This window comes from Lagenorhynchus albirostris, chromosome 10 (assembly GCF_949774975.1).
Source record: "Lagenorhynchus albirostris chromosome 10, mLagAlb1.1, whole genome shotgun sequence".
In the NCBI taxonomy this organism is placed as follows: domain Eukaryota; kingdom Metazoa; phylum Chordata; class Mammalia; order Artiodactyla; family Delphinidae; genus Lagenorhynchus; species Lagenorhynchus albirostris.
In genome coordinates, this window is record NC_083104.1 from 40,621,612 (window position 1) to 40,643,645 (window position 22,034).

General features: G+C 45.4%; 2 protein-coding genes across 16 annotated transcripts in view; one reads left to right on the top strand and one right to left on the bottom strand.

Annotated features, from left to right (window-relative positions):
- KLHL18 (kelch like family member 18) overlaps window positions 1-16,311 on the bottom strand; it is a 74,232-nt gene extending 57,921 nt beyond the window's left edge. For 8 of the 15 annotated variants that reach the window (XR_009542828.1, XR_009542825.1, XR_009542826.1 and 5 more), the window contains exon 1: window positions 16,045-16,237. Coding sequence is in view for 2 of the 15 variants with exons in the window: in XM_060162114.1 (XP_060018097.1) it covers window positions 16,045-16,173 (129 nt within the window). In the remaining 13 variants the exon portion in view is untranslated. Of the gene's footprint in view, window positions 1-16,044 lie in introns of all 15 variants that reach the window. The other 7 variants (XR_009542838.1, XR_009542832.1, XR_009542834.1 and 4 more) reach the window with 7 other exon arrangements.
- Window positions 16,175-22,034, top strand: part of KIF9 (kinesin family member 9) — a 47,452-nt gene continuing 41,592 nt past the window's right edge. The window contains exons 1-2 of the mRNA XM_060162111.1: window positions 16,175-16,648; window positions 21,204-21,301. Coding sequence (XP_060018094.1) covers window positions 21,209-21,301 — 93 coding nt within the window. The 5' untranslated portion in view covers window positions 16,175-16,648; window positions 21,204-21,208. The remainder of the gene's footprint in view (window positions 16,649-21,203; window positions 21,302-22,034) is intronic.

A 22,034-nucleotide genomic window follows, 5' to 3' on the forward strand; every position in this document is an offset into this window, starting at 1 on the left:
TGGCCAAAATCCAGAGCACTGACAACACCAAATGCTGACAAGGATGAGGAGCAACAGAAACTCTCATTCATCGCTGGTGGGAATGTAAAATGGTACAGCCACTTTGGAAGACAGTTTGGCACCTTCTGACAAAACTCAACATATTCTTATCATATAATCCAGCAATCACACTCCCTGGGATTTTCCCAAAGGAGTTAAAAATGTATGTCCACATAAAAATCTGCACATAAATGTTTATAGCAACTTTATTCATTACTGCTAAAACCTGGAATCAAACAAGATGTCCTTCAGTAGGTGAGTGGATAAATAAACTGTGGCACATCAGGTCAATGGAATATTTTTCAGCATTAAAAAGAAATGAGCTGGGACTTCCCTGGTGGCACAGTGGTTGAGAATCCGCCTGCCAATGCAGGGGACACGGGTTCGAGCCCTAGTCCAGGAAGATCCCACATGCCGCGGAGCAACGAAGCCCATGTGCCACAACTACTGAGCCTGTGCTCTAGAGCCCACGAGCCACAACTACTGAGCCCACGCGCCTAGACCCTGTGCTCTGAAACAAAAGAAGCCACTGCAATGAGAAGCCCACGCACCACAATGAAGAGTAGCCCCTGCTCGCTGCAACTAGAGAAAGCCTGTGCGCAGCAACAAAGACCCAATGCAGCCAAAAATAAATTAAAAAAAAAAGGAAATGAGCTATCAAGCCATGAAAAGACCGGGAGGAACCTTAAATGCATATTTAAGTGAAAGTAGCCAATCTTAAAAAGTTACATACTGTATGATTCCAACTACATGACATTCTGGAAAAGGCAAAAGTATGGCGATAGTACAAGGATCACTGGTTGCCAGGGGTTAGGGAGGGATTAATAGGTGGAGCACAGATAACATTTAGGGCAGATTTTTAGGCACAGAATATGGTTTTTGATAAATGTATGACACATTTATCACAAAAGTGCGCCCTAATGTAAATTATGGACTTTGGGTGATAATGATGTCTCGATATAGGTTTATCGATTGTAACAAATGTACCACTCCGGTGCAGGATACTGATAGTGGGGGAGGCTGTGTGTACAGTGGGAACGGGGAGTGTATGGGAAATCTCTGTGTTCTGTTCATTTCTGCTGTGAACCTAAAGCTGCTCTAACAAAACAAAAGACTATTTTTTAAAAAAGGAATGATATTCTAATGCATACTACAACATAGATGAACCCTGAAAACATTATACTAAGCCAAATAAATCAGGGACAAAAGGACAATATTTTATGATTCCAGTTATATGAAGGGTCTAGAATAGGGAAAATCATAGGGACAAAAAATAAAACAAAGGCTACCAGGGGCTGGAATAAGGGGCATTGAGGCATTATTGCTTAATGTTTATAGAGTTCTGCTTTGGGTGATGAAAAAGTTTTTACAAATAGATAGCAGTGATGGCTATACAACATTGTAAATACATTTAATGCCACTGAATTGTATAATTGAAAACAGTTACAATGGGGGAAAAAGGTAAAATAAAATAGTACAGTGGGAGGAGTAACTACCCATTTCACGATTTATTACACAGATGGCTAGAATAAGCAAAACTGTGCTGTACTGGCGCAGGAATAGGGACACTGACCAATGAAACAGAACAGAGAACCCAGAAGTAGCCCCACACAGGTACAGCCAACTGGTTTTCGACAAAGGTACACAACCATTTGTGTACCTTGAATGGAGGAAAGACAGTCTTTTCAGCAAATAAGACTGGAGCAATTGGACGTCTTTAAGCAAAAAAAGGAACTCTGACATAAACCTCAGTTTATACCAAAAGTCACTGAAATCTGCCAGCAAGTGGGAAATAAAGGCAGGGTTTCTATCTTGCAACCTGGAAGAACTGTTTCTTCTTTGGGAAACCTCAGTTTTTGCTCTTAAGACCTTAGACTGATTGGATGAGGCCCATCACATTAAGGACGGTCACTTGCTTTACTCTAAGTCTACTATTTAAATGTTAATCACATCTAAAAAATATGTTCACAGCAACATCTAGACTGGTGTTTGATCAAACAACTGGGCACCAAAGCCCAGTCAAGCTGACACACAAAACTAACCATCGCACTCACTTATGCTGGTAGGAATGTAAAATGGTACAGCTACTCAGGAAAGCAGTTTGGTGACTTCTTCTAAAACTGAAAATGAATTTACCATGTGGCACAGCAGTTGTAGTCTTGGGCATTTATCCCAGAGAAATGAACACCTACATTCATACAAAATCCTGTAAATGAATGTTCACAGCACCTTTATTCGTAATACGCCCAAACTGGAAAGAGCCTAAATGTTCTTCAATGGGTGAGTGGTTAAACAAAACGTGGTGCATCCATACCATGGACCACTACTCAGAACTATAAAGGGAAAAACTATCGACACAACAACTTGGATAGCCCTCAAATGCATTACACTGAGTGAAAAAAGCCAATCTCAAAGGTCAAATACTCTGTTTCCATTTATATAACACTCTTGAAATCAGAGATGGAGAACAAATTAGTGGTTGCTAGCGATTAGAGATGGTGGGTGGGAGGGAGATGGGCCTGATGATAAAGGGGTAGCACAAGGGAGATCTCTGTGGTCATGGAATAGCTCTACATCACGGAAGTGGAGGTCACTGGTAACCTTGACGAGCAAATGGTGGTTGCCTGACAAAACGAACTTACCTATCCTCCTAAAACACGAGTCCCACCAAGGGAGCAATCTTTCATGTTTCCTGGAATAGTCTAGCAATTAACACTCAGTATATGTTAAATGAATGAAGTTTCTGAATGAATCCACTCGATTTAAAATTGAGTCTGGTCGTGTCAGTCTCCATTTTGTTGAGCTCCCTACTGCCTGAGTCAGATCCAAATTCTAAACTGGCGCCAATTGACCCTAACCAGTTTTATTCCCCACCATGCCTCTCTTCCAAGCCTCTGCCAATTCCCTTACACCGCTCTATTCCCTCTGCTTGGATCCTTATCCCTTACTTTTCTGCCTGGTGAATTATTCCTCATCCTTGAAGATCCAGCTCAAATGCTCCCTCCTGAGGGGCTAACCTGACTTCCAGGCAGTCAGCTCTCCCCTTCCTGTAGCACCTGGTACAAGCCTCTAGCACACAAGATACCACACTATGTTGTCCCTAATGAATGTCTCCACATCAAGGCTGAATATTCTTCCCATGGAAAAGAAGGATTGTATCCTAGCACTTAGTGCCTCATTCTCAAGTCTTCTTAATGAATCCTAAAACGATTTCATCTAAAAGGTAGCTCTCAGTCCTTCATCTGGGATAAAAGTAACAAAACTTCTATGAGTTTCACCTCTTCTTTTGAATCCTGGTCTTCTGGCTCAGGGCTGGTAGAACTAGTGGGAGGAAGGCACTGGCCCTTAACTACAGAAAGCGTAAAGAGTGTTACTCTCTAACCTTATCTGAAAATTTATTAGTTGAAGTAAAAGCCTCAAGGAAAAGATGATAAGGCTTGGGGCCAACTGGCGGAGGGCTTGCCTTCCAAACTAACAGTGCATTCTCAACCCTGGAAGAAATAAGTCACTCCACAGTTGTCTAGTTCAGGTGCATGTCTAACAAGGTGGCATGTAATGAAATGGGGTGTGGGGGGTGTCACTTCATCTTGAATGCTGGATAGCTTGCCTGCCAGCCCAGAACACGGTCAGAGGGATGCTCATCCATCCTACCCTACACAGAAATGTTTAGTCCTCACAAACCCATGGGGCCGGGAAACAGATGACAAGTACAATGAAACATACGGAATTGGTTTGGTCTGGGGTTTTGATGACATTTAAAGCACACTGTGTGAAACCCTCTGTGATGGAGCTTGTGTGTCTCTGCTTTAGGGCGCCCCACGGGGTAAGTGATTCAGGAAGGGGGTGAGGGAGGAAGTGGCTGACCAGCTAGCACTAAAAAAAGACCTGGGGCTATGGTCCCACAGAAAGAGCCAGTAAAGAGCTGGCTAAACACTCAGGCCTGTCCCCACATCTTCCAAACCCTCCCCTGGCTCACCCACGTCCAGCAAGGTAGAATGGGAGGTAAGTAGGAGACAGGAGGGAGGAGTCATCAGAAACCACTCAACATCTAACTGTACCAACCACATGTGATTTGCAAATGTTTCTTACCAGTTCAGACTCCTGACCATGAGAATTCAAGAAGTTCAGTCTGCATTCAACCCACCTCCCCAATCACACCTTCCACCTTGCTCCTCCATGTCTTACCTGTTCAAGAAACATCCTGCATATGCACTTTCATGCCTGGGCCCTTGAACAGGCTCTCCCCAGCATGGAATGCCTCTTCCTACCATATCTGTCTGTCAAAGTCCTATTCATCTTGCAAGGTACCAATCAGACACCATCCTCTCCATGAAACCATCACAAACCCTCTAAACTGGAAACAACTGCCGTCTCTCTGGTGTTCCCTCAGGCCTCTGGTGATACCGGGGCAGTTATGGAATTTATCACACTCTGCCTTGTCGCATAGTTAACTGATGGGTAGCTCTCTCTCTTACCAATCTTTAAATGCCAAAGATAGGGGCTGACTCCTACTCATAGCAGGGTGCCTCACGTACCTAGCAAAGCACCATGCACAGCTAAATGCACTTCAACAATATGTTGACTGAAGGAGCGTCTCGAACATAATGCCAGGGGCCCTTGAGGGTAATTCAGCAAACACTTTTCAACACCTGAAACATGCCAAGTACTGTGTTAACTAATGGATGCTTCACATGCTTCCAAAGCTCAACATCTAGAGGTGGAGAAAGACTCTCTAACACACCTACATTCTGCTCAGTATGCTAAGGGGGGTAGGTGCAAAGTGTTAAGGCAATGTTTCTCAAACTTTCAGGTGCACAGGACGTAAGAATCACCAGATTCTAGCTTAGTAGGTCCGACATCCTACATTTCTCACAGGCTCTCAGGCAATGCTGATGCAATGACAATACTCTGAGTAACGAGGGGTTAAAGTGGGAGAGGGAGAGATTAACTGCACCTGGAGGAATATGAGCAAACTGTCTTCAGAGAGATGGGATTTCACACAACAACTCTCCACTGTGATAGGGCAAAAGAAAGAAGATGGCACGGGTCTCTGCCCAACAGAAACACAGGTTGGCAGGGAGTCAGGCAAGCAAACTTTCAACCACAAGACAATGCTGAACAGACACAAATGCAAAGTGCTTTAGGAGAACAGAGGAAGGAGTGTGTTTGGCCGCTTCTCTCCCCTTAAGAAGAGAAAACTACAAAAGGAGCTTTGAAGCATGGGTAGGACTCTGCTGGCCGAGGTGAGTGGGTACTCCAAGCCAAAGGAATACTAGAACAGAGCCCCAGAAGTTGGAGAACTTAGGTCCTTAGAGACAGCCAGCAGGCGGAGACTGTGGGCAACTAGGGGAGAAAGGCAGAGAGGGGCCAAGTCTGAAGGAACTGGACTATCAAGAACACAGGTGGAGGGCTTCCCCGGTGGTGCAGTGGTTAAGAATCCGCCTGCCAATTCAGGGGACATGGGTTCGAGCTCTGTTCTGGGAAGATCCCACATGCCGCGGAGCAACTAAGCCCGTGTGCCACAACTACTGAGCCTGTGCTCTAGAGCCTGTGAGCCACAACTACTGAGCCCACATGCCACAGCTACTGAAGCCCGCGCACCTAAAGCCCGTGCTCCACAACAAGAGAAGCCACCGCAATGAGAAACCCGCACACTGCAACAAATAGTAACCCCCGCTCATCACAACTAGAGAAAGCCCGCGCACAGCAACGAAGACCTAACACAGCCAAAAATAAATTAATTAATTTATAAAGAAGAACACAGGTGGAGATCCTAGAAAATTCATCCAGAGTGGCAGTCGACACCAACAGAACATCCTTAAGCTTCTCCATCTTATACCTCACAGAAGGCAGTGACAGATTTCTGTGAGCAGCTTAGAATAATCAGAGATTCAGTTAAATCAGCAGTCCTTCCATTAATCCTAGAGAAAACCAGCCAGCGGCTGCTGCTCCTGCACTGCCACTACCCCATGGCTCTTCCCAGATGTCTTGCTGACTTAAAGTGATAGCCTATGGACATGTGGAAAAAAAGGCAAGCTTGGGCTTCCCTGGTGGCGCAGTGGTTGGGAGTCCGCCTGCCGATGCAGGGGATACGGGTTCGTGCCCCGGTCCAGGAAGATCCCACATGCCGTGGATTGGCTGGGCCCGTGAGCCATGGCCGCTAAGCCTGCGCGTCCGGAGCCTGTGCTCCGCAATGGGAGAGGCCACAACAGTGAGAGGCCCGCATAACGCAAAAAAAAAAAAAAAAAAAAAAAAAAGGCAAGCTTTACCCAACATGGGTAGGACCACCTTTGAAAACCACCAAGAGCTGAGCAGCTCTGTTCTACTTCCTGCTCCCCTGACAAGTTTCTAACCTCTGATTTTCTCTGTGGTGTGGAAGAACAGACGTTCCTTCAACAACAAGCCAGAATTGGTCTCTCTTGCTCTGGCCATTACCATTATCTCTCCTGAACAGACAAGAAGGGGAAAGTGGAAACGATATTCTGTGCTTGCTTCATGAACTATGGAAAATGCATCCTACCTCTCTTAGATACACCTCTAAGACTCACCCTGCCCTGCCCTGATTCTTCATTTACTCATTCATAAATAAATAAATACTGTCTAGCTTCATTCATTCATTCATTCACTCACTCATTCAACAAGTATCTACTGAGCTGTACTGTACTGTGCAAGGAATTATGCTGGGCCTGGGGGCTACCTCTCCGACCTTGTGTCCTTCCACTTTTCTCCTGGGTCATGCTATTCTTATCACACCAGCTGCCTGCTATTTCCCCAAAATGCCAACTATGCTCCTGCTTCAGCTGTGCTGATTATTCCCTCTGCCTAGAATACTCTTCCCTCAGATACACTCATGGATCCCTCCTTCCCTTCCTTCAGGTCTCTACTTAGAGAGACTGGCTCTGGTCCCTCTGAGAAAACAGCACGCAGTCCCCTTATTATCCTTTATTTTTCTCCATAGTACGCATCACCACTGGACATTTTATATCTATTCATTTGTTTATTGTGTCGTCCTGTCCCCGACAACCCCAGGCTGGAAGGTAAGCTCACACTCACAGAGGTTCTGCCTACTCTGCTCGCTGCTGCAGCCCCAGCACTTAGGACAGTACTTGGCTCATGGAAGGCGCTGACATATCTGCTGATACACTGCTGAATGAGAATGAAAGGGAAGTCACTCAGAGCAGGAGAATGACATGATCAGAGCTGAAAAACAATCCCTTAGCTATACCAGAATCATCCCCTAAAGGGTTTATAAGAATTCTCAGCAAGTTGCTAGAGCTAAAGAAACCCCAGGTTAGGTAAAAGGTGAAGAGGGTCTGAATTAGGACAGTGGGTTACTGAGCACCTGTTATGCAGACACCTCAGTAAATGATTCAGTCACAGCCCCTGCTCTCACAGTTACAATACTGTAAATAATTATGTAACTGTCATTATGATAAATGCCACAAACACACCTAAAAGAGAGGGGACAAGTCAAAGACAATCCTAGAGTTTCAATCCTACATGACTAGATGGGTGGTGTGCCATCCTTACACAAAGGGAACAAAAGAAGAGATTGTTGAGAAGGGAAAGAGGCTTCATTTTAGACTTACTGAGCATAAGGATCAATAGGACAAATGGAAATGCAGGTCTAGTGTTTAGGACCAAAATCAGTGGTTGGAGCAAAGATCTGAAAGTCATTTTTAACTTGTAAACTATGCCAACAAACCTTCAGTGGAAGACAGGATGGCATAGTATGTTTTGCTGATCCTCAGGATAGCTCTGTTAAAGGTTATATGACATTTAGATTTTACAAATCAGTACAGGAAAAATAAGCTTGTAACATGTGTGCATCACTTAAATGTGTATCTCTTATAAGTCAATTCCTTTTAAGTGACCACTTGAAGTGCAGCCACAGGGCTGAGCTAATAAAATGTGGCTCTTAACAGCTGAAGCAGCTTACTGCAAAAGCTAAAGAAGAAAGGTTTAGTATGAAATGTTTTTGATCAGTGGATCAGGATAGAGACAAATTCTGTTTTTAGTGTCTCTCCAATCACAAAGCACTATGAGCAATCTCACTTGCCCACTTGCTAACAAGTCTTCTTCAGCTTCTCCTTTTTTAATTGTAGTAAAATATACATAAAATTTACCATTTAAAGCATTTTTAAGTATACAGTTCAGTGGCATTAAGTACATTCACGCTGTTGTACAACCATTACCACCATCCATCCCCAGAACGTCTTCATCTTCCTAAACTGAGATTCTGTACCCATTAAACACTAACTCCTGATTCCCTCCTTCTCCCAAGCACTGCGAAATCTCCATTCTACTTTTTATTTTTATGAATTTGACTTCTCTAGTTACCTCATTTAAGAAGAATCCTATGATATTTGTCCTTCTGTGACTGGCTTATTTCAAAACTTAGAACAATGTCTTTAAGGTTCATCCATGTTGCAGTATGTGTCAGAATTTCCTTCCTTTTTAAGGCTGAATAATATTCCAGTGTATATATGGAACATTATTCCATTGTATGTGTGGAACAAAATGTGCCACATTTTATCCATTCAACCACTGACGCAGTCTACCATTGGGCTGCTTCCATCTTTTGCATATTGTGAACAACAATGCTATGAACATGCCTGCACAAATATCTGTTCTTGAGCTTATTTTCTAAAAAGCATTTTTGTGTTCTCATCAGATATGCAGCACACTGCCCAGACATGTTGGGCCATACCTGAACTATTGATCTACTTTGCCTGCCAAAAGCCCAAACTCTGGCCCTTACCTTCACGGCCCTGCACACAGCCGCTCAGGTCCGCTGGAACACAGGAGCCATCACGGTCTCCTCTGGCCTGCCATTGTGCAAGCAGCTAAGCATCCTCAGCTTCAACTAAGACAGAAAGGGAGCACGGTGTCTTTAGTTAATGCTTTGGAATAGTCTGCTTCAAGCTTCAGCAGAGCTACAAGACTTTAAAGATGAGATGCAAAATATAACAGTGACTTCTCCTATGTCAGTTATTCAGTCACCGACCAGGACAGTCCCATGATCACCTGCGGTAAGCTGGAAAAAGAAAGTTTTTCACTTCTGGTTCACCTGTACTCTTTAACAAGAGATGCTTCCGATTTCTGAAGTATACGCCGGGGCAATAAAGCAAGTGTAATCTACTCCAAAAACCTTAAACTTTACAAAGGCCATATCAGTATACAATATGGGTAAGGCAATGGGTCTGGCCCACACCTGTTTTTGTAAATAAAATTTTACTGGAACACAGCCAGACCCATTCGTTTATGTACTGTGTACAGCTGCTCTAGTGCTATAACACCAGAGTTGAGTAGCTGCAACTGAAACTGTATGACCCACAAATCCTAAAATATTTACTATCTGGCTCTTTACAGAAAATGCTTGCCAACTCCTGGTTCACACATCTTGGTTCATTCTCTCTTCTCCCCACCTAGAAACAAGTAATGATGTGATCAGCTGTTTGGGTAGAAAAGGCCTAAACTGATGGTGGGGAAGCTGGCTGGTTTCTATGCCAAGGAGGCAATGTGAGTGCCAACAGTCAACAAACCAAAAGTAGGAAGGTAGATGCCATACTTGTAATTCAGGAGGGGCTACAGGAACACATCTTCAGAAAAGCAATGTGGTCTCATTTTCCATCAACCAGCCCACAAGCTGAACCAGGCATGGCCAAGGGGCAAACAATGGAATCTCATGCACAAAACAATAGAGGAACCACCTGCAGTAAGAAGCATCCCCAAACACAGGCTTCTTAAATTCACCCAACTGGCCGGCCAAGCTCCAGAAGCCTCAGGATGAATGCCATGAATGTTGCTCAGCTAGTAACTGATTTTCCAAGATACCTCTGTTGGGCTGCACACAGCAGGCAACATGGCCTGCTCTTGTCCAGATTTAAGACCAAAGAAAGAGCCCGGAGTCTGCAGCAACAGAGACATCAATGGTGTAATGGATGGGGGACCTTACATGTCTGAAGCAAGGTCCTGGAGCGACAACCCACCGTGTGCGGCAGACAGCGGGCAGGACAGGGTGGCAGTCTTCACTCCCACATGGAAGGGGAGATTACTAGTTATAGGGGAATTGATGTCTGGTGGGCTCATTAGTTACTACGGAAACCAGCAGAGGCGCACACCCCTCCTGGATCCTTTGATAAGAACAATCACCAGCTGGGGTGGGGAAAAGAGTGTAGGAAGGTCAGTCATACGAGTAGGGTACAGGTGAAGCAGGCACTGGCCGGGCAGGGGATATACAGAGAGCAAGAGAACAGCCATCTTGAGTGCCCTAACCATACAATCTCCAACCCTCTTTCCCCACCTACGTGTCAGGAAACATCAAACTCTCTCGTTCATCTAATTGGTGTCCAAATTTAACAGCATCACCTACAACATAACTCCCAGAAAAAAGAGCAAAACTGACGTTTTGATGAATATGAATTCATATCACAAGTGCACAGTGTGATATGTGCGCATGTGCTCTAAAGGAGCACATTCTTGCCCTTAGTTTTAATTACTCATTAAAAAGAGGCAAGGCGGACTTCCCTGGTGGCGCAGTGGTTGAGAGTCCGCCTGCCTATGCAGGGGACGCAAGTTCGTGCCCCGGTCCGGGAAGATCCCACATGCCGCGGAGCGGCTAGGCCCGTGAGCCATGGCCGCTGAGCCTGCGCGTCCGGAACCTGTGCTCCACAATGGGAAAGGCCACACAGTGAGAGGCCCGCGTACCGCAAAAAAAAAAAAAAAAAAGAGGCAAGGCTGAAAATGGAACACAATTACCTGAAAAGAGACAGTAGAACAGTAGAAAGCCCCGGGAATGAGCAATATTCAGAGGCACAATATCTCCCAATACAGTGTCATTTCCAAATCGAAACAGTCAAAAATTCATATGTCCAGAAAACTAGCAGAAAAAGCCTGCATCTGTCTTCTCTCCTGAAATAGAACAGTGGTGTTGCATCTGGCCATACACATCACTGTCCTCCATGCTCACAGATGACACTGCAGATGGTGTTTGTTCCCTGCTCTGCTTTATACCATTAGCAGGGCAGGTGAGTAATCTGACAGAGGATGTAAAAGCAACGCTTCCACCAAACAGCTGTGTTGGATCTCAGATAATATAGCTTTGTGCCTTGGGCAATCCCTTAATATCACTAAGCCTCAGTGTTTTTTCACCTGTAAGATGGATGGCTTTGATAGAAGACCTCTATGGCTCCTTTTAATATGATTATTCTAGCTCTATAATTACACCCGTGTAACTCACCACACTACACATAACATAAAAATGGCATGCATCAACAAGTCCTTGCCTCACTTCCTGATACCCTTCTCCACCTACTCTTTCATCACAAAATCAGCATGACAGCAAATTAAGCAAGATTCCACACTCAAATGTGAGGCTCTTGAAGTCAGTTTCAGTGAAAATTGTGTACCTGGATTCAGTGGGGCAAAAGGAAATATTCTAATACTGTGCCTTTCACCCATGGAAAAGATATTTCCTTCTGAAGGCTAAATTCTCAGATCTGGGTTCAAAACTTTAGCAAGGGCCTTGGGAAAATGCTGGCAAGACTGATGCCAGCAGATCTTTGAGGAACCCTTTATTAGTGGTTGCAAAACAGAGAGAGTGTGTGTGTGTGTGTGTGTAGAGGAGGTTCCTGTCTCTTCTAAGCTTATGGGTCAGCGAATAGTATGTATATGCGGTGATCCCATTCTGCTCTCACAAATAAAGAAAAAGAAAGGAGTATCGAGGAAAGAATAGAAATATAGGAATCTGGTGAGTCTAAATCTCATCAGTAAGAGATTGTGGAGAACACGCATTGCATCTGGGGAGTCTGCCCAATTTGCTGGACCCAGATGAACATGACAGATGCGGCCTGAGCACTGGGCTCCTGGTAGCCCAGAGGAAAGGGGATGAAACCAACTGTTGGGAAGAGGAGATAAGAGCCTCTGTGACTGCAAACCTCTCTACCCAGACTAAGTCTTATGTTACAGGCTGCCAAGAAGTCTTGCACTACTATCCTTCTAACCTTTAAGATAAAATGATTGCCAAGGAGAAAGACATGGGCTTTTCCTGATAAAAGAATAATACTCAGTTCTATTCATAACCCAAGATCCAAAGATGGGCTCCAGGGGAACTGCTCTTATGACTGAATGCAAAAGTTTGCACATATGTAAGTATGTGCATTTTTCTGGGGAGAGAGTTCAGTGCTTTCAGTTTCTCAAAGAAGTTCGAGTCACCATAGATATAAAATGTGATTTTAAAAAATCCAATATATCAATATTACTCTTTTCTGTTATGCCTCTACTTAACTATCCAACAGGCACCTAAGGAATTTAAATTTCAAATATTTCCAAAAAGAAAATTAAGCAAGGTTCAAGAGTTGGCAGTGAATTTTGAGAAAGTGGCATGCTTGCTAATGCTGTCACACTCTCCCTAAAACTTGGAAAGACAGAAAAGGTGACATGTTGTTAAGGATGAGTACAATTGACCTGAGGTAGATTAATTCAAATGGTAGCAGCTGAAATCAGTTCAGTCACTGTCACTGATAGAAGAGGCAACAGGAGAGCAGGAAGGAACACCTGACCTGGAGTCTGGACACCAGGAGTCTAGTCTCTAGTTCTAGCTCTGCCCAATTTAATCTGTGACCTTGGATGAATCCCCTCTTCCTCCAGGCTTGGTCCTCATCTGTAAAATGCAAGCTATGGAAGTAGATCAGTGCTTTGCAAATGCTTTTAAGGCAATGAACATAATGTTTAGGTAAAACCATCTAGAATTAAACCGAGTCTAAAACGAATTCAAAATGGCAGGCAGAACACATGCATTTATCTCCACTTCCCCTTAATAGGAAATTCCATTAAGTTATTATTCATAACTATCTTCTACTTACTGAATATTTGCTACATGATTGTTTTAAGTGCATTAACTAGTGGAATCCTCAACACTCTTACTAGGTAGGTGATGATCCCCATTTTATAGATGAAGGAACTGAATCACCAGCATTTAAGGAAGTTGTCCAAGTTTTCACTGCTAATAAGTGGCAGAGCCAGTATTCAAACCCAGGCGATCTAGCTCCAGTCTGTGTTGTGCTACCTCTCAGACTGACAATCAAGGAATAGCAAAGCTCCCAAGTACAAAGAAGCTGAGAGAGCAGATTAGAAATGTCGCCATATTTTGGAAGATGAAAAGCAGACAAATGGATAGTAACTGACTTATATGGAGAATACTGAGTGCTCTAGATGGCAAGTCACTCCAGAGCACCCTCCAAAACTCAACTGTTCAAGATACAGGTTTCCTCTGAAGGTGTGAACATAAGGAAGGCTGTAAACAGGCAGTACTGGTTCCCTGCCCCAGGCAAGTGCCCCATCACTGCCCCAGCAGAAGTCTGGAGGTTTATTCTCTGGACAGGATGAACCAGAGACTCCAGACCTGAGTAACCAGAGCACCAAGGAAGACATGAAGTGGTACTATTCAGGGGGATACTCCATGTAGGCAGAAGCCTGAAGGAAGATCCATGGACTCTGAACATATCCCATAGAAAAGGACAGGTCCACCACCTTACAGGTGTGGCTCTCAGAATGTGGCCCGAGACCAGGAATAGTATCACTGCGGAAGTTATCAGAAATGTGAATTCTCAGGTCCATTCCAGACCTACTGAATAAGAAATTCTGGGGTGAACAATGTCTGAACAACTGTTTTTTAACAAGGCTGCCAGGTGATTCTAATGTCTGCTAAAGTTTGAGAACCACTGCCCCACTGGGAGGCCCACTAATCAATAAACCCATCCTACACCAAAAAGCTTCCAACCAGCTTTTCAGTTTCTATTTATTTGGAAGAAAGTCTGGAATCACCAGAAGTTTCAGGAAAGACTCTATCTTGAAAAAGAGAAACCGAGGGACTTCCCTGATGGTCCAGTGGTTGAGACTCTGTGCTGCCAGTGCAGAGGGCCCAGGTTCCATCCCTGGTCAGGGAACTAGATCCCGCATGCCGCAACTAAGACCTGGCGCAGCCAAATATTAATTAATTAATTAATTAACTAATTAAAGAAAAAAAAGAGAGACTGAAACAGATTTCACAGAGCAGCTCTAGGGAAGGGGAGTGAAATGAGGCAGAGCTTGGTTTGCTTGGCCTCTCTCTGGGCCCTACCATCACAGGGCATTGAACTACTCCTCAGGCTCCACAGAATAGTCAGAAAACCAATGAAGCAGAGCTTTCTACAGCCCTGTCCAGCTCTAGCCTATGCCTTTATACTGGTCCTTATGTCCCAGATCCTTGAAACTAATATAGCAATTTAGACAGACATTCTCAGCTGGAATCACTTCTGATAATTTACTTGTCCCTTTGAGTGAACAAAAAGTATTTCAATGGAAAAAAACACACAAGCATTTTTATGCTACGGGGTTGCTATACTTGAGATGTGCATTAAGTGCAGAGGCAAAATGCAATGATTTAACTTACGTAGTGTGACCATCTCACTCTATCATTCCCTATTTGCTTCTCTGTGTCTATAAGCTTTCCCTGGCTTACCCTTACAGCCTAAATCTTAATCCAAAAATTCGCCCCCATTACTGCTTTTCGCTAGTCTCTACTCACCCCAAGTGTTACTGCCACAACCAGATCATTCTTTTGTTTACAAATCTCTAGTAGCCTCGACATCTACTACCATGTAATCACCGTGGACAAAAATCTCTCATTTATATTCACTTTCTCTGCTTCCTTCCAGCTCATTTTTCTCAAACCCTTTGGTTCCCCACTAAAGATGCTCTCCCCCCTCAGTCCACTTCACTCCTCTACTGGAAAACTAATCTCCTTCAGGAGGGGTTTAGAGTGATGAAAACCTTAGGCCAGGCATTATGCAAAGAATACCACAAATTTTCTCATTTAATCCTCGTATGAATACTAAGAATTAGGAATCATCCATTTTTACATTGGGAAAGCTGATGCTTAGACTGATTAAGTAACTTTCCCAAGGATTTTAATCCAAATCCTTCTGTCTCCAAAGCCACACTTTTTTTTTTTTAGTCTTTGGTTGAACTATATACCATTCTCAAAGCCACACTCTTAACCATTCTACTTTACTGTCTCCAGAGGTCTGACTCAAATATGTGGAAGAGGAAGTTTCCTTAACGCTGTCGAAAATAAGAAGAGCAAACAGATCTCTGCATAGTTTCATTTTTTAAACAGGGTCCTTCACAGATGCTGACAGCCTTCTAGCCAAAGCCCAACAGGGAACAGGGTTTGCAGCAGCATCTCCCCGCCTGGAGAGCCCCACCTGGCTCAACAGCTTGGCCAAGGAGCAGCACAGCATGCCTCTCTAGCAGGAATGGATGCAAAGCACGGGGAGGAAGCCTGGCTCTTGCGCCCAGAATGCCAATAGGGAACAGGTGGTTAAGAGAGCCCTCTCCCCACGCAGCCCATCAGCCCATTCTCTGAGACCTTTGTGGTGCTACTGGTGGTGGTAGTGTGCCTTCTAGTGCGAGGCAGAGTGGTTGCCCACCTCAAAAGATTTCCAGATGCGATTTTAAAAGCTCTTAAGAGACAAGGTAGTAATCTATCAGTCAAGGGCAAGCAATGACTCCAGGAAAAGCCCACGCCTCTACCACAGCGCAGCTAACTTCGAGGGGCACAAAGAAACGTCTGTAGTGGCAAGAAAAGGGGCTTCCGTAGTGCCCATCAAAATGTAGGGAGAGCCACAGCCTCTTCGTCCATAGAGGAGCTGCAAGTCCATTTTCTCTCGTCTGAGTGACAGAAAAGGGAGGCGGGCACCCCAATGTCTCCACTCTGAGGGCCTCAGCGGCGCACCTCTCAGCCTTTCTTTCTAAGGGCTGAGAGGCTGTCCCTGTCCGTCTCCCCACTCAGCCCCAATACCCCTCTCCCAGTCAGCACCCCTCTCTCCCCTACTCGCTCTCCCTCCAACCTCCTTTCCCCACCCCGCTGAGCTCTAGACCTCTCTTCCCTTATCCCCCGCCTCTCTTCCCTCCCCATTCGGTCCCCTGGCCCTCAGCCCCGCGCCGCCCAGCACCCGGGACCTTGAGCGTCACGTCGCACAGCTTGCCCTGCCGCCGGATCTCCTCCATGACGCCGTAGCCGCGACTAGGCAACTCGGACACGGAGAAGTGCACCAGGTCCTCCAGCTCCTCCGCGCCGTCCTCCACCATCTTCCCCGGCCGCCGCGACTGCGCAGGCCTGGCCGGCTGGCTCGAAGCTAAGCTGGGCGGGGCGAGGGCGCCTGTGGACGGCAGCTCGGAGCGCAAGGCTGGAGTTAGACGGAGCTGCGCGGCCGCCGTAGTCTCAAACTGCTGTGCGCCGGAAGCCCGGCTGCCCCGTTTCCTGGTTCTTGCGCATCCTTCGTTCCCCCGCTACCCCTACCCTGGCTTCGCGCCTGCAGCTGCCGCAGTCTTTTTAGATTAATCGGTCCCATCTCCCGTCCTCCTAATTCGGCCCTGGCCTTACTTGTATCTCAACAGAGGACCGCGGACTTCATTTCCGCTACCACCCCTACTTCCGGAATCTACGGAAGCAGCCTGTTGCCACGGCGACTGTGTACACAGCCCGGCAGCAGAGCTTGCCGGGTTTCTTCTGTAGCTGCTAATGCAGTGGTCGGGCTGCGGAAGGGCTCCAGCCTCCGGAGCGGTAAGCGGGACTCACGCGCGGTCCGGGTGGGGAGAAGGAAGGCCGGAAAGGGGGTGTCCGCCCGGGCGGCGGGCAGCTGCTGGAATCTGAACACCGCTCCACCCGGTAGTCCCCCAGCTTTGGCTCGCTGATCTGTGAAACCCGGGCGGAGGAGGGTGAGGCGTCGAGGGGACCCTTTAAGCCTTGCTGCGGCTTAGGGTTTTCGGATCTAACGTTCCCTGGCCCCACGAGGGTCCTACGTCGCCCCTGAGGTTCAGAGATCTCTGGTCTTCTGGACTCTTCTGTATTCAGTTTTCTAACTGGAGGGGGCTTTGGGATTGCCATCCCGGCCCTTCGCTTTACAAATGCGGAAATCGCTCCAGAGAGGCACAGGAATGGTCCCAAGGCCCACTGCCTCCCAGACACCACACAGGGGTCCAGCATGTTGGGTTAGAAAAAGGAGAAAGACCAGTTTGGCCTGGGTCCGAGTCTTTTGTTTAGTCCAAGGCCAGGTGCGTTTGGACCCTCTTTTGGGGGGTTCAGATGCTGCTACCTTGCTGGTGGCTATGAGTGTTCTCTTGAGAGCCTCTGTTCTGGACAGGAACGCTGGAAGATAGGGACCCACCTGGTCCTTTCCTTTTGTTGAGCTTTCAGGGGTGCTTGGTGGCAACCTGTTCATTCCCACCCCTAAAACAAATAAGGAAACTGTGAGCCTTTCAGCAGAGAGGGCTCTTGGTGGCCACTCAAAGTTTCACTTATTTACACCAGAAATATCTAAGGGTGGTGTCCACGAGGGAGAGGCATTCCCCATAAGGTCCTGAGAGAGAAGGACCCTACTAAAAGGGAGAGCGTGGTGAGGGGCTGAAGTTGGCTTCTTGCAAGTGGGCCTGGAAACCCAGTGTCCTCCTGGAAGGGCTGTGGGCTCAGGGTTGGAGGTGGTGAGGGAGGCGAGTGACATCATGTGCCCTTTGGGACTCTCTCAGTTGTGACCGAAGATGGACCCACATATGGAGATTCCGCCACCCTCTGACTTCCAGTCATGACCATCACCACCAATCACCATTTCTTAAGCACCTACTCTGTGCTGGGCACTGTTCCGGACTTTGAGGGGGGATTCAAAAGAAATAAAAGGCACAGTCCTGTCCCTCAAACAGCTTGTAACTTAATTTGGGATCTGAAACCCACTCAAATGATGTGGCATAAGAACAGTAACAAGGATTATTTCAGTAAGTGCAAGTTGGCATGGGGTCTCCAAATGACTGGGTGTTGAGGGGCTGCTGGGTAGTGGATTTGCAGGAGGGATGTAGTTAATAGAGAAGGCTTGTGTCAGGTGGATATGGCTCCTGGCGTGCCTGGAGCCATGGGCGTGAGCATGGGGAGAATTGGGAAGCACAGATAGAATGACTACTTGTGCATGTTGGCAAATTGCTGGGCAGAAAAGGGGCAGGCTCTGAGGGGAGGGTAATGCTTGAAGCTGGTCTGTGCTGCCCTTGGGCTGTCTGTGGGTAGGGGCTGCCAGGAGGGAGGCTTGAGCAACCCCCTACTTCTTCATGGTCCCTTTCAGAGGGCACCCTGGGCAGCATCTTAACTTTCCTGGGCAGGAGGATGGGCCATCGGACTGGTATGGGGAATGGTTCCCAGAACTTTAGAAATTGAGTGTAAGTGTTTGCTTGAGTCAGCACACCTCTCTCCACTCTCCACTTCCCAAAAGCCTAGATCAAAGTGAACTTGGAGATGAGATCATCTCTTAAGTTTCCTCAGTTTGGGAGTCCTGTTAGAGCTATTTGTGGCTTTTTATTTCTAGAGCTCAATTTTGCAAACAAAAATCTTAGACCTGAAATTGGACAAGCCATTATTATCCTTACTCACCTGAATACCTTACAGATTCACTTTCTAAAAATTAAAAGATCTGAGTGATCCCACAGTGGCCAGGAAAAGACTTCCATGAAATAATTACTTGAGGAATGTGGGAAGTGGACTCACACTCTACAGTAGGCAGGTGTGAAAGTAGTTTGCTTATTTAATGTGACATCTGAAGGGTTTGTAATAGGGGTTAGAGTTTTATTTTGCCCACTTCATGGAAACTGTAAACTGAAAGAGCAGGGCCTGTCTCTATTTAATTTGCTTCTATAGAGATACTTAATGCCACTTGATGATAGCTAAGATAATTGTATGTGGAAATCAAGTGGTCACCACAAGTTGTGTCTAGAAATGTGGAGGGACACTAATTTTTTAACAGTCAAGGTCTTGAAAATTAGCTTTTTAAAAATATTGACCATCTGATCAGTTTATTTGTTAGAACACTTTGCAGTAGCACAAACAAACAATTTTTTCCTGAACAACGGTGATGATATTGCTATTTACCAATTTGAAGATGAAATTGAGTCAGCTCCCTATCCTTCATGTTTTCCTACCTCTTCATAAATTCAGCAATTCCTTTGCTGAATCCAGGAGTTTTCTTTAGCCTCAAGTCCTCTGTCCTACCCCATGAAAGTACAGGTTATTTTAGGGGCAAATGCCTCATTTCTTATGGAACTGGCCCAACCCTGGCAGGGACATCAAAAGAGAAGTGCAAGATGCAGCACACATCCTGACCCTCAGGCATTGTCTCTATTCAAAGTCTGTTTTTTACTTTGTGGAGCATTAACTCTAAATGAGTTTTGGGTTTTTTTTGTTTTGTTTTGTTTTGTTTTTGTGGTATGCAGCCCTCTCACTGTTGTGGCCTCTCCCGTTGCGGAGCACAGGCTCTGGACACGCAGGCTCAGCGTCCATGGCTCATGGGCCTAGCCGCTCCGCGGCATGTGGGATCTTCCTGGACCGGGGCACGAACCCGTGTCCCCTGCATCGGCAGGCGGACTCTCAACCACTGCGCCACCAGGGAAGCCCAGTTTTGGTTTTTTTAAAAATAAATTTATTTATTTATTATTTTTGGCTGCGTTGGGTCTTCATTGCTGCGCGCGGGCTTTCTCTAGTTGCGGCGAGAGGGGCTACTCTTTTGTTGCGGTGTGCGGGCTTCTCATTGCAGTGGCTTCTCTTGTGGAGCACGGGCTCTAGGTGCACGGACTTCAGTAGTTGTGGCACACAGGCTCAGTAGTTGTGGCTTGCAGGCTCAGTAGTTGTGGCGCATGGCTTAGTTGCTTTGGGGCATGTGGGATCTTCCCGGACCAGGGATTGAACCCATGTACCCTGCGTTGGCAGGTGGATTCTTAACCACTGCACCACCAGGGAATTCCTGTACAATTCAATTTTTAAAAATGTTTATGAAATACTTTAGTTGGACAGGATATTAGAGATCAATTAACTCTCCCTGTAATACAAACAATCCCTTTTGTAGCATCTCTGCTAGTTGGCATCTTGCTTGACTGTAGTGTTTATGGTCCTTACTTTGAGAAAGTCTTTCCCACTATAGGAAAACTCCACATAATAAGACGTTAATTTACCTAAATCTCCCTCTCTGTCATTTATAACTATAAGCTTTCAACCTATTCGATGAAGCTACATTCAATGTTTATTTTAACATTTTATTATACATGGTAATTACTTGTGATAGTATAAATGAAGGAATACAAATATATGTGTGCCTGCCTGAAAGAAAATGATGAGAATATACATAATTACATTTTAGGAGAGGCAGAGGAGGTAAGGGACTGAGATTTTTCTCTCGTGGCAGAGAAGAAAGAATATTAGACTATGGGCTACATTAAATGTACTTCCAGGGAATCTTTTTCTGATCTAAGTTAGTCTAATGGAGGTAGAGAAGGAGGTGCTACATCTGAAGTTAGGTATATTAATGAAAAAAAGAAAATTAGTTCTAATGCATTTCATAGTCAGTATTTTAGAGGAAAATATAATGAATAAGGCAAAGTGTAGGTAAACTCTGATATGGAGCATTTGTAGAAACCACATCTAAAATTAGGCCACTAGGGACTTCCCTGGTGGTGCAGTGGTTAAGAACCTGCCTGCCAATGCAGAGGACACAGGTTCAATCCCTTGTCCAGGAAAATCCCACATGCTGCAGAGCAACTAGGCCTGTGGGCCACAACTACTGAGCCTGCGCTCTAGAGCCTGTGAGCCATAACTACTGAGCCCATGTGCCACAACTACTGAAGCCCACGCACCTAGAGCCCATGCTCTGCAACAAGAGAAGCCAACGCAATGAGAAGCCCGCACCCCACAACGAAAACTAGCCCCCGCTTGATGCAACTAGAGAAAGCCCATGCACAGCAATGAAGACCCAATGCAACCAACCAAATAAATAAATAAAAATAAAAAATAAAAATAAAATAAAATTAGGCCACTAAAGGGAGCATTCTTTTTGCTTTGTTTTTCAGTCTCTTAGGGGGTTGTTGGTGGAGAGTGGTGAGGCACCCTGTAAAGTAGGAAGTACACGGACTTGTTGAACAGCATCCTGTGGACGGATCACTGAAATGCTGGGGGGCAAAAGGAAGACTGGCTCTCAGTGGGAGAGGAAAACATGGACTGCACATCATGTTTTCTGATCTTGATGAATGACACCTCCATTCTAATGGTTGTTGGAGGATGACTACTGAAAATTTTGCTATTTTCTTCTTTTTAGCTAGAATGGGTACTAGGAAAAAAGTTCATGCGTTTGTCCGTGTCAAACCTACTGATGACTTTGCTCATGAAATGATCAAATATGGAGATGACAACAAAGTAAGTACAGTGTGTTTGCCTTCACCTGCCTGGGCATCTCTCTGTCCCTCCTCACTACAACCTCTAAGGTTTCCAAGCAACCTTTTAAGGACCAAGACAGAATTGGTAAAAGTTCAGATGGAATCTAGAGTCATTCAAGGCCAAAGCACTCCCCCACAATGCTGTTGATGAGGAAACTCATGAAACTCCCATTTTTAATGGGAGTAGGTCCTTGTTGGTTATCCATTTTAGATACAGAAGTGTATACATGTCAATCTCAAAATGGGAAAAGAATTTGAAAAAGAATAGATAGATGTATAACTGAATCACTTTGCTGTACACCTGAAACTAACACAACATTGTTAATCAACTATACTCCAATATAAAATAAAAAGTTAAAAAAAAAAAGTTTACCTTTGTCCTTATATCTGACACAGGAAGCTGACATTTGTCCACACTCATAAAACTTTCTGGTGATCAGATCTCCCAGGAAGTACAATAGGAATGTCTTCAGATGATTATTATTAAACTTACCAAAGGGAGGGAGAAACTCTTATGGAGAGAACTGGAAAGATCTATCCATCCCCGTCCCCACCACTGTCCTGACAACTCTTCTGAAGGCTGTGACAGGCTTAGGACACCTCGAGACTATGGGATGTTTTCATTCAGCAAACATTTGTGGATCTACTATGGGTAGCATGGAGACATTAAGAGAGGAATTCAAAGGCCAACTTCTCAAGGTTCGAAAGTCCTA